We start from the raw sequence: 12,411 nt of genomic DNA, 5'->3' as shown, positions 1-12,411 counted from the left end.
CAGAAGCAAAAAGGGGGGAAAACCCTGGAATTTCCCCCCCACCTCCGATCCTTTGGATTCGAGGCGAAATCCCACGGGAAGAGAAGGAAGGAGGCTGGAGTTTTTGTGGCTTTAAAAAGGATTTTTTGGGATTGGGGGTTTTTTGGGAAGGGTGGGAATGTCGGGGTTTTTTTTTTTTTCCACAGCCATTGCACTGCAAAAAAAAGAAAAAAAAAGAAAAAATGAAAATAAAAAACTTGGGAGAGTTCAGGGAATTCCGGACTCAGGACGACGGATCCGGCGCCTCTCGGGAATTCCAGAATTCCCAACGGAGCCCGGGAGGAGGAAGGAAAAAAAAACAAAACAGGAAGAGGAAGATTTAAAAAAAAAAAAGCAGGAAGAGGAGAAGGAAAAGGTTTAAAAAAAATGGATTTAAAGGAAAAAAAAAATCAACCAGATCAAAATTTTGTGGAGAAAAAAATCGGAAGTTTCAAGGAAAAATTCCTAAAATTCCAGCGTGCCAAACCATTGAATAGAAAACAAACCCTCGGGAAGTTGGGAATGGTTGGAATTCTCTCCTGGATGAATTTGCCCCGGAGCATGATCCCGTTTTTCCAGCCGTTTGTTTTTGTTAATTTCGCTTCTTTTTCGTAGCAAATCTAGGAAAAATGTAAAAAAAAAAACAACGACGACAAAAAAAAAAAGACTTTTGATGGGACAGCCCCAAAAAGGGGGAATTTTTGGGGAGGGATTTCCCAAAAAGGAGGAAGAGGAGGAAAAATCCAACAGCATTAATGGGGTTGTCCCGGATTTTTTTATTTATTCCATAATTATGTTGAGGTTTTTTATTATTTTAAGCTGTTGTTTCCGTTGGTTTCTTTCTTTTTTTTTCGCGTCTCCGCATCCTGGTGGGATTGGAAAAAAAAAAACACCAGGAATTTTCTCTCGGTTGAAATCATCAAAAATCCGGAAAAACTTTGGGTTTTCCGGGGAAAACTTTGATTTTTTTTTTTTTAGCGCTTTGTAAACAGATATTTACGCTTTTCTTTGGGTTCCAAAAACCCCTTTTTCGAGGGATTTCGAGGGATTTGAACTCTCCCCGGTGGGAATCCGGCAGGAATCCATGGGGACGATGGATGGAATTTGGGATGGGGAGCGTGGCTTTGTACATAGGGTGTAAAGTAGAGGGGCAAAAAAAACAAAAAAAAAAAGACAAAAAATCCGAAATTTGTGCCTTTAAAAAATTCCGATTTCTATAAAAATCAGATTTAAAAAAGGGTTGCATATATATATTATATATATATATGATGGAGTGCTAGAGAAATTTATGGATAATATACATATTTTTTTCCAGGGGTATCCCATAGCTCCGTATTTTGTTATGGAAGTTGAAAAAAAAAACCGGAAAAAAGGAAAAAAAAAAAAAAACAAAAACTGAAAAATAAAAGTATTTTACCTCGAATTCAAAACGTTAAATAAAAACCTTTTAACAGAGGGGGCTCGCTGCTTCCTTCGGGGGTTTGGGAAGGGGCGGCCGGGGCTGCCCGGGATCCCGGGAATTCCCGAGGGTGGGTCTGGGGGTTCTGTCCGGGGGGTTTGGGTGTCCCCAACCCTCGCTGTCCCCAAATCTTCACTGTCCCCAGACCCTCGCTGTCCCCAAACCCTCGCTGTCCCCAAATCTTCACTGTCCCCAGACCCTCGCTGTCCCCAAACCCTCACTGTCCCCAAATCTTCACTGTCCCCAAACCCTCGCTGTCCCCAAACCCTCGCTGTCCCCAAATCTTCACTGTCCCCAAACCCTCGCTGTCCCCAAACCCTCGCTGTCCCCAAATCTTCACTGTCCCCAAACCCTCGCTGTCCCCAAACCCTCACTGTCCTCGTGGGTGTCCCCAAACCCTCTCTGTCCCCAAACCCTCGCTGTCCCTATGGGTGTCCCCAGACCCACACTGTCCCCATGGGTGTCCCCAAAACCTCGCTGTCCCCAAACCCTCGCTGTCCTCATGTCCCCCACACCCCAAGGTCACCCTGTCCCCCCTCAAACCCTCACTGTCCCCTTTGTCCCCCACATTCTGAGGTCACTCAGTGTCCCCCACATTCTGAGGTCACTCAGTGTCTCCAGACCTCGAGGTCACCGTGTCCTCTCGCTGTCCCCTCTGTCCCCCGCACCCCGAGGTCACTCAGTGTCCCCAGACCTCGAGGTCACCGTGTCCCCCACTGTCCCCTCTCTCCCCCACACCCCAAGGTCACCGTGTCCCCTCACTGTCCCTGCTGTCCTCTGCACCCCGAGGTCACTCAGTGTCCCCTCCATCCCCCAAACCCCGAGGTCACCGTGTCCCCTCGCTGTCCCTCTCTCCCCTGCACTCCGAGGCCACTCAGTGTCCCCTCTGTCACCTGTGTCCCCCGCACCCCGAGGTCACTGTGTCCCCAAACCCCGAGGTCACCGTGTCCCCCACTGTCCCCTCTGTCCCCCGCACCCCGCGGTCACTCAGTGTCCCCAAACCCCGAGGTCACCGTGTCCCCTCGCTGTCCCTTCTCTCCCCCGCACCCCGAGGTCACTCAGTGTCCCCAAACCCCGAGGTCACCGTGTCCCCTCGCTGTCCCTTCTCTCCCCCGCACCCTGAGGTCACCGTGTCCCTTCGCTGTCCCTCTGTCCCCCGCACCCCGAGGTCACTCAGTGTCCCCAGACCTCGAGGTCACCGTGTCCCCTCGCTGTCCCTCTCTCCCCTGCACTCGGAGGCCACTCAGTGTCCCCCGCACCCCGAGGTCACTGTGTCCCCAGATCCCGAGGTCACCGTGTCCCCTTTCTGTCCCTTCTCTCCCCCGCACTCCGAGGTCACCGTGTCCCCCACTGTCCCTCTCTCCCCTGCACTCCGAGGTCACTGTGTCCCCTCGCTGTCCCCTCCATCCCCCGCACCCCGCGGTCACTCAGTGTCCCCACACTGTCCCCTCAGTCCCCCACTCCCCGAGGACACCGTGTCCCCTTTCTGTCCCTGCTGTCCCCCGCTCCCCGCGGTCACTGTGTCCCCTCCCTGTCCCCTCAGTCCCCCGCTCCCCGCGGTCACTGTGTCCCCAGACCCACACTGTCCCCTCAGTCCCCCGCACCCCGCGGTCACCGTGTCCTCTCGCTGTCCCCTGGCTCTCCCCTCAGTCCCCGCTCCCCGCGGTCACTGTGTCCCCTCGCTGTCCTCTCAGTCCCCTCAGCCCCGCGGTCACTGTGTCCCCAGACCCACACTGTCCCCTCAGTCCCCCGCTGCCCGCGGTCACTGTGTCCCCTGGCCCTCCCCTCCGTCCCCTCAGCCCCGCGGTCACTGTGTCCCCTGGCCCTCCCCTCCGTCCCCTCAGCCCCGCGGTCCGTCCCGCCGCCCCCGCGGGCGCTGCCCCGCCGTGCCGGGCGCGGGGGGCCGGGCGAGCCCGGGGATTGGGAGCGGCCTCCAGGCCTCTCCCTCAGCCCGGCCCCCGCGGCGGAGGGAGGGCGGCGGGCGGGGAGCCCCCACAGCCGGGCCGGCACCAACCGCAGCCGGGGGTCGGGGGGCCGCGGGGGTCGCTCGGGGCCCCCCGAGGCCGCCGCAGCCGCCGGGGCCGGGGATGGTGGCGGGGGCGGCCGGAGCGGGGCGGCGGCTCCGGGCAGAGCCCTGACAGAGCGAGCTCCACCATGAGCGTGAGGCCTCCGCAGGCCCCGGACAGGTACGGGCGGCGGAGCCCCCCGCGCCCGGCAGGGCCGCGGGGAGAGCGGGCGAGGGGACGGGGCCCGGCCCGGCGAGGGGGGAGCGCGGGTTTGGGGAGAAACGGGCGGATTTTGGGGCTGCGGGAACGGGGAGGGGGCTCGGCTGCGGCGGGGCCGGCGCGGCGGGGCCGGGGGAGCGGCGGCGATTTGGGGCGAAATTCGGGGGTTTGGGGGCTCGGAGGAGCGGGCTGGGCCCGGGCTGGACCCCGCACCCGGCCCCTGCAGGGATTTGGGGGGAAATGCCGGGATTTGGGGGGAAATGCCGGGTTTGGGGGGAAATGCCGGGTTTGGGGTGTTTTGGGGTGAAATGCCGGGATTTGGGGTGAAATGCCGGGATTTGGGGTGAAATGCCGGGTTTGGGGGGAAATGCCGGGTTTGGGGTGTTTTGGGGTGAAATCCGGGGCTTTAGGGGCTCGGAGGAGCGGGCTCGGCCCATGCTGGACCCCACACCCGGCCCCTGCAGAGATTTGGGGTGAAACGCTGGGATTTGGGGTGTTTTGGGGCAAAACGCTGGGATTTGGGATGGTTTGGAGTGAAACGCTGGGATTTGGGGTGTTTTGGAGTGAAACGCTGGGATTTGGGGTGTTTTGGGGTGAAATTCGGGGATTTTGGGGCTCTGGGAGGGGGCTCAGCCCCGTCCGCAGCTCCCGCCCCATGTCTCGGGGGAAAAGCGGCGATTTGGGGTGAAACGCTGGGATTTTGGGGTGAAACTCTGGGATTTTGGGGCTCGGGGGGTTCAGGGGAAGGGATTTAGATCAGGGTGGAGCTCCTGCCCCGTCCCTGCAGTGCTTTGGGGTGAAATTCTGGGATTTTGGGGGTTTTGGGGACCTGGGAGGGGGCTCAGCTCATCCTGGAGCCCTCACCCCATTCCTTCGGGGAAAAGAGGGGAATTTGGGATAAAATTCTGGGATTTTGGGAATGCTGGGGGGGCTCAGCCCAGCTCTGGGCCTCCCCACCCCATCCTTGCAGCATTTTGGGATAAAATTCCGGGATTTTGGGAATGGGGAGGGCTCAGCCCATCCCACATTTCCATAAATCCCTCAGGGCAGCAGCGTTTTGGGGTAAAACTCCCAGGTTTGGAGAGTGGGGGGGAATATCCGGAACCTTTCTGATTTTTGGGATATTTCCAGTGTCTGCCACTGGGAATTGGCTTTTCCCTGGTTTGTTTTGCTCCATTTTGAACCAAATCTGGGGATTTTTTTTTTGTGGGATGAACCTGGAAGGTTTTTCTGGGACAAATCCAGGAATTTTGCTGAGGATTCCTGGGTTGGGATCCCCGCTCCAGCCGCGGCGTTTCCCACGTGGATTTGGGTGGAAAATGAGGGAATTTGGGGGCCCTGGGAGAGAAGCAGATCCCAGAAATTTCGGGAATCATTTCCCCACCGAATTCCAGGGTGTTTTTTTCCCGCTTTTCCCATCCCAGAGAACTCCAGAATTCCCTCCCCTGGATTGTTTGGGGTGTCAGGGATCTGTCCTGGATCCCACCCCGGGTTATCCCGTGGGTCCCTGGCGCGGTGGGGTTGGGATTAGGGTGGGATTTTGGGGGGGTTTGAGGATCTTTTCCACCCCGGAGGATTCCAGGGATTCCCCAGGCTGGTTTCTTTGGGATTCCAGGGGTGAATCCTGGATCTCACCCCCGGTTATCCCACGGAATTCCAGCCCGGATCCCCCTGGCACGGGGAGAGCTTTCCCTCCCTGGCCCGGGAGGTTTGGGGTGGCTCCTGGGCACGGAATTCCGGGATTCCAGGGAGAGGGAAAAGGATCCCCCCGGGCCAGGGAATTCCGGGCCCGGCATTCCCGGCCGAACCAGCTCTGCCACTTCCCGCTTTTCCAGGAGTGGCTCCCGTTAATCATTACCCCACCGGGAGCTCCTGGAGCAGCTTCCTGGAGAATTCCAGCGGAGAATTCCCAAAAAAAAAACCCCGAGATGGGGGAAAATTCCCGTTTTCCAACGTTTGGGATCGCCCCGGGCGGTGCTGCCCCGTTGGGATCCCTTCCCAGAAAAAGGGTTGGGATTCCCGGCTGGAAAATCCCACGGAAACCCGGGATAAACCACGTCTAAAGCAGGAAAAATGGGGAAAAATTCCTTTTTTCTGGCATTTCTGACCACTGGGCTCCTTCCCACACTGGAACTGGAATTCCCGGCTGGAAAATCCCACGGAAATTCAAGATAAACCAGGGTTTGAAGCAGGAAAAATGGGAAAAAATTCCCTTTTCCCAACATTTCTGCCCTCTGGGCTCCTTCCCATCTCTTCCCACAGCAGGATTGGAATTCCCAGCTGGAAAATCCACCAAAATCTGGGACAAACCAGGATTGAAAGCAGGAAAAATGGGGGAAAATTCCCTTTTTCCAACATTTCTGCCCACTGGGCTCCTTCCCACGCTGGAACCGGAATTCCCGGCTGGAAAATCCCACGGAGGCCGGGGCTAACCCGGGGTTTGAAGGGGCAGAAATGGGGGGAAATTCCCGTTTTTCCTGGTTTTTCCCTGGTGCCTTTCCAGGGAGGGCAGCGGAGCCGCAGCCCCCGGCAGGGAGGGAACCGAATGTTGCAAATCCGAGGAGAAATTCCAGCGGGATCCGAACTCCCGGGATTCCTCCCAGAACTCGGCGGCCGCCCTCGGAATGTGGGGGGAAAAAACAAAAAAAACACAAAAAAATAAAATTCCCCGAGATCCCGAGGTTTTTTGGGAATTTGGGAATCAAAGGCCGGGGCTGCCACGGCCCCGTTCCCTGTGGGAGTTGGGAATTTGGGAGTTGGGAGCTGCTTCCATGAAAATCCGCGGGGTTTTGGGAATCCTGGCTGCCAGGAGAGCCCTGGGCGAGATTCCCAGCAGGACCAGATCCCAAAAAAAACCTGGGAATGTCCAGCAGGGGTTGGGAACGGCCTGGAGGGGTTTGGGATGCAGGGGAGAGCTGGGAATTATCCTGCAGCATTCCCAGAAAAAACTCTTGGGGGTTTTATGGGAAGAACCCCCCAGCCGCCCCTGGAATTCTGATTTTCCTTGGGAAACGACAGCGTGGAGGGAATTGAGGGCTCAGAAAAGTCGGAAAAGGGGATTTCCCCCCCGTTTTTCCTGCTTTATTAAACCCTGCTTTGTCCCAGGTTTCCGTGGGATTTTCCAGCTGGGAATCCCAAACCTGCCGTGGGAAGGAGCCCAGGGGGCGGAAGGGTTGGGAAAAGGGAGGTTTTTCCCCATTCCAAGCCCCAATTTTGGGGGATTTTTGGGTTTTTGGGAGGTGGGAAGGGAGAGCAGGGCTGGGGTCCCTATGGGGGCGCCCCTGGAATGGGAATTGTGGGAATTGTGGGAACGGCCGCGGCTCGGCCGCCCCCGAGGCAATTAAGGAGCTTTAATTAAGCCGAATTAAACGACTTTTTTATAGCCTGGTTAAGCGCCGGCTGCTTCCAGAGGGGCAGGAAAAGCCTCTGGATCCCTCTGGATGCCCCTGGCCGGGATCTGGGCATTCCTGGAATTGTGGCTTCCAAGGGAAATCATCTCGGGAATGCCGCGGATCCCGGGATTCGGGGATTTTTGGGGAAAAAAAAAAGGGATTTTTGGGTGGATAACAAGGGCTGACCCAGGCTTGGCCGGGGATAATCCTGAGGGTTAATCCCGATTTTCCTCCGGATTGGGCGGGGAACGTCTAGGGCAGTGCCCAGGCCTGGGGCTCCTGATGGAAAAAGGGGCTGGGGAATCCTCAGGGGCTTTTCCTGGGATTTCTGCCTGGAGAAAAGGGGATCCAGCGGGGACTTGGGATCTGATCCAGGGGGGATTTGGGATCTGATCCAGGGGAGACTTGGGATCTGATCCAGGGGGGATTTGGGATCTGATCCAGGGGGGATTTGGGATCTGATCCAGAGGGGTTTGGGATCTGATCCAGGGGGGATTTGGGATCTGATCCAGGGGGAATTTGGGATCTGATCGAGGGGATTTGGGATCTGATCCAGGGGGGATTTGGGGATCTGATCCCAGGGGGGATTTGGGATCTGATCCAGGGGGGATTTGGGATCTGATCCAGGGGGGATTTGGGATCTGATCCAGGGGGAATTTGGGATCTGATCCTGGGGAATTTGGGATCTGATCCCAGGGGGGATTTGGGATCTGATCCAGGGGGGATTTGGGATCTGATCCAGGAGGGATTTGGGATCTGATCCAGGGGGAATTTGGGATCTGATCCCAGAGGGGATTTGGGATCTGATCCAGGGGGAATTTGGGATCTGATCCAGGGGGATTTGGGATCTGATCCCAGGGGGGGATTTGGGATCTGATCCTGGAGGGATTTGGGATCTGATCTGGAGGGATTTGGGATCTGATCCCAGGGAACGAGGACAGGACAAGTGGGAATGGCCTCGAGCTGTGCCAGGGTGGAAATTTGGGATGATTTTTCCATGGAAAAAGGGTTGGGAAGCATCGGGAGGGGCTCAGGCAGGGCTGGATCCCCATCCCGGGAGTTTTCCAAGGAATTCCTGGAGATCCTTCTGGATGTCCAGGCAGTGCCACAGCTCGGACTCCACGGGTGGGATCTTCCAGAGCGGCTGGAGAGTGTGTCCAGCTGTCCTGGGAGTGACCAGGGGTCGTGTCTGACCAGGGGTCATCTCTGGCCAGCGTGGGAGTGACCAGGGGTTATGTCCAGCCGGCCTGGGAGTGACCAGGGGTTGTGTCTGACCAGGGGTCATCTCTGGCCAGCGTGGGAGTGACCAGGGGTCGTGTCCGGCCAGTCTGGGAGTGACCAGGGGTCTCTCTGACCGGCCTGGGAGTGACCAGGGGTCATGTCTGACCAGGGGTCATGTCCAGCTGGCCTGGGAGTGACCAGGGGTGATGTCCAGCTGGCCTGGGAGTGACCAGGGGTTGTGTCCGGCCAGTCTGGCAGTGACCAGGGGTGTCTCTGGCCGGCCTGGCAGTGACCAGGGGTGATGTCCAGCCGGCCTGGCAGTGACCAGGGGTCTGTCCAGCCCTCCCCGAGCTCCCAGGCCCCCGAGCTGTGTGTCCCTCCCCAGGTTGAGCAGCCTCTCCTCGTCCCTGGGCGAGTCCCCCTCGGAGCGAAGGTCCCCCGGCCACCACCGGCAGCCCTCGGACGGCTCCGAGTCCACAGGTGGGGATTGCCCCCGGGAATTCCGGGAATCCGGCCCTCGGGGACACCCAGGGGTCACCCAGGGGTCACTCAGGGGTCACTCAGGGCCAGGGTGCGGGTCCAGACCTCCCCGCGCTCTTGGAATGTCGGGATTTGGGGATTTGGGGAAATGTGGGTCTGGGGAGTCAGGAGTGACCACAGGACCTGGTGGTCAGGGGTGGGCAGTGACCCCGAGCTCAGGGGTGGACAGTGACCCCCAGGCCAGGGCTGGACAGTGACCATGAGGTGAGGAGTGACCACAGGACCTGGTGGTCAGGGGTGGGCAGTGACCCCAGGGTCAGGAGTGACCACAGGACCTGGTGGTCAGCGCTGGACAGTGACCCCAGGGTCAGGAGTGACCACAGGACCTGGTGGTCAGCGCTGGACAGTGACCAGGAGGCGTTGCAGGCCCGGGGGTTCCCCAGAGCCAAACCGGACCCCAGAGCCTCAGTGCCTCCTCTCGCTCCTGTCCCTGTCTGTCCCCGTGTCTGTCCGTCTGTCCCTGTGTCTGTCTGTCTGTCCCCGTGTCTGTCTGTCTGTCTGTCCCCGTGTCTGTCTCTCTGTCCCCGTGTCTGTCTGTCTGTCTGTCCCTCTGTCCCCATGTCTGTCCCTCTGTCCCCATGTCTGTCCCTCTGTCCCCGTGTCTGTCTGTCTGTCTGTCCTGGTGTCTGTCTGTCCGTCCCCATGTCTGTCTGTCCCTCTGTCCCCGTGTCTGTCCGTTCCTCTGTCCCCGTGTCTGTCTGTCCGTCCCCTTGTCTGTCTGTCTGTCTGTCCCCGTGTCTGTCTGTCCGTCCCCATGTCTGTCCGTCTGTCCCCGTGTCTGTCTGTCTGTCCCCGTGTCCGTCCCTCTGTCCCGGTGTCCCAGGGCTGGTGCAGCGCTGTGTCATCATCCAGCGGGACCAGCATGGCTTCGGCTTCACCGTCAGCGGCGACCGCGTGGTGCTGGTGCAGTCCGTGCGGCCCGGTGGGCACCGGGGGGGACACTGGGGACACTGGGGACACGGGAGGGACACGGGGGGATGGACACAGTGGGGGACACGGGGGGATGGACACGGGGGGGACACGGGGGGGACATGGGGGGATGGACACGGTGGGGACATGGGGGGGACACGGGGGGGACAGCGGGGGCATGGGGGGGACAAGGCGGGGGATGGGGGATGGACATCGGGGGGGACATGGGGGGGACACAGGGATGGACATGGTGGGGACAGGGGGGGACATGGGGGGGGATGGACATCGGGGGGGACATGGGGGGGACATGGAGATGGACATGGAGATGGACATGGCCAGACACAGGGGTGGACAGGGGGATGGACGCGGGGATGGACACGGGGATGGACACAGGGATGGACATGAAGATGGACACAGGGATGGACACAGGGATGGACAGGCTGGACACAGGGATGGGCACAGGGATGGACACGAGGATGGACACAGGGATGGACACAGGGATGGGCACAGGGATGGACAGGCTGGACAATCCCCAGGGGTCCCCTCATCCATCTCCAGCCTGAGCCTGGGGGAGAAAATGGAGGGAAAAAGGAGAAAATCGGGGGAGAGGATGGTGGGGAAAGGTGTGAGAGGTGTGGGGAACGCGTGGGAGGGCCGGGGTCTCCTTGGGAACGGCGCCGCTCCGGGGAGGTTTTGCTCTGGGATCGGAAGGGACGGGGCTGGGGGGTGGGGAGGTGCCCGTGGAACATTCCAGAGTCGCTCTGGGACCTGCCCTGACCCTGCCGTGTGCAGGTGGGGCTGCCATGAGGGCCGGCGTGCAGGAGGGCGACCGCATCATCAAGGTGGGCGTTCATTCCCAGCTCCCGGGAAATTCCCGCATTCCCAGGGCAGTTCCCCTTTCCCGGGGCCGTTCCCGTTGTTTCCCGGCAGAATTCCCGTTGTTTCCCGGCCCTTTCCCAGCCCCATTCCCGGCCGTTGCAGGTGAACGGGACGATGGTGACCAACAGCTCCCACCTGGAGGTGGTGAAGTTGATCAAGTGTGAGTTGGGGCTGTTGGGAATTCTGGGAATTCTCTCCTTTCCCATTCCCCAGGAAAGGGCCCGGCCGGGGGAGGGGAGGGCGTTTTCCATCCATCGGGAATTCCGGAAGTGTTTCCCACGGTTTTCCAGGAAATCCTTCTTACCCCTCCATCCCAGGTTCTCCCTGGAAATCCTCCCTACTCCCAGTTCTCCTGGAAATTTCTCCTGGAAATTTTTCCTTGGAAATCCTTCTCACCTCCTTTCCCAAGTTTTTCCTGGGACTCTCACCCCCTTTTCCCAGATATTCCCTGGGAATCCTTTTCCCCCCATTTTCCTGGAAGTCCTTCTGGCCCCCTCTTCCCAGTTGTTGTTTGGAGTCCCCCATCGCCCCTTTTCCCACATTTTTCCAGGAAATCCTTCCCACTCCCGTTTCTCCTGGAATTTTCCCGGGTGAATTTTCCCTGCAAACCTTTTCCCTATCCCAACTCCTCCCGTTCCGTTCCCAGCCGGTGCCTACGTGGCCCTGACCCTGCTGGGGTCCCCCCCCGGCCCCGTGGGAATTCCGGGGTCGCAGCCGGAGCCGGAGCCCCCGGGGGGTCCCCAGGGGCCCCCCCAGCGCATCACGGAGCCCCGGCCCCTGCAGGTGAGCCGGGAATTCCGGGGGGGCCGGGAATTCCAGGGGGGTCACGGAGTCCCAGGGGGGTCATGGAATTCCGGGGTGGGTCACAGAATTCCAGAGGGAGCCCAGAATTCCAGGGGGGAGCCCACAATTCCAGAGGGGAGCCCACAGTTCCGGGGGGAGCCTGGAATTCTGGAGGGGAGCCCAGAATTCCAGGGGAGCCCGCAATTCCAGAGGGGTGACCCCAGAACTGCCCCAGGAGATGCCAGAATTCCCTGAGGGGATCCCCACCCCCTCACACCATCCCATTCCTGTGATTCCCGTGATTCCTGTGATTCCCATGATTCCCGCTATTCCCGTTATTCCCATTCCTGTATCCGTTCCCATTATTCCTTTTATTCCCACTGTTCCCACGGTTCCCATTCTCCCACCATTCCCACCATCATTCCTGTGTCTCTCCCGTGTCCCTCCCGTGTCATTCCCGTGCCGTTCCTGTGTCTCTCCCATGTAATTCCCGTGTCTCTCCCATGTAATTCCCGTGTCTCTCCCGTGCCGTTCCCGTGTCTCTCCCATGTAATTCCCGTGTCTCTCCCGTGCCATTCCCGTGCCGTTCCCGTGTAATTCCCGCGCCATTCCCCGGCCGCAGGACCCCGAGGTGCAGAAGCACGCGGCGCAGATCCTGCGCAACATGCTGCGCCAGGAGGAGGCCGAGTTCCAGGTACGGCCTCCCTTCCCTGCTCTCCCTCCTGGGAATCCTGGGAAAACCCCGGGAAAACCCTGGGAACACCCCGGGAACCCCTTTGGACCCAGCCTCGGCCCCCCAGCCCTGGGCTCCTTTCATTTTCTGTGATTTTCTGGGGATATTTTTTTTGTTTTTCGAGAGGGTTTGGGTGTTTTCCCAGGCTTTCTCTGGGAATCGTGTCAGGGATTCTCTCTCTCCCAGCATTTCCAGGAAAAATCCTGGGAAACCCCAGACCACCGGGATATTTGGGATTTTCCCCAGATTTTC

The 12,411-nt window shown here is 59.0% G+C and overlaps 1 protein-coding gene across 10 annotated transcripts in view; it reads left to right on the top strand.

Annotated features, from left to right (window-relative positions):
* Positions 1-3,428: 3,428 nt before the first annotated feature.
* The window catches only part of LOC311164062 (rho guanine nucleotide exchange factor 11-like), a 43,683-nt gene continuing 34,700 nt past the window's right edge, over positions 3,429-12,411 (top strand). For all 10 annotated transcript variants that reach the window (XM_084223326.1, XM_084223334.1, XM_084223333.1 and 7 more), the window contains exons 1-7: positions 3,429-3,663; positions 8,701-8,795; positions 9,679-9,777; positions 10,557-10,606; positions 10,746-10,803; positions 11,290-11,426; positions 12,049-12,120. In XM_084223326.1, the coding sequence (XP_084079452.1) occupies positions 3,632-3,663; positions 8,701-8,795; positions 9,679-9,777; positions 10,557-10,606; positions 10,746-10,803; positions 11,290-11,426; positions 12,049-12,120 (543 nt within the window). In that variant the 5' untranslated portion in view covers positions 3,429-3,631. The remainder of the gene's footprint in view (positions 3,664-8,700; positions 8,796-9,678; positions 9,778-10,556; positions 10,607-10,745; positions 10,804-11,289; positions 11,427-12,048; positions 12,121-12,411) is intronic.

Source organism: Fringilla coelebs (genome assembly GCF_963513975.1).
Source record: "Fringilla coelebs genome assembly, chromosome: 29".
NCBI lineage: Eukaryota > Metazoa > Chordata > Aves > Passeriformes > Fringillidae > Fringilla > Fringilla coelebs.
This window is presented reverse-complemented; position numbering and strand designations above follow the sequence as displayed.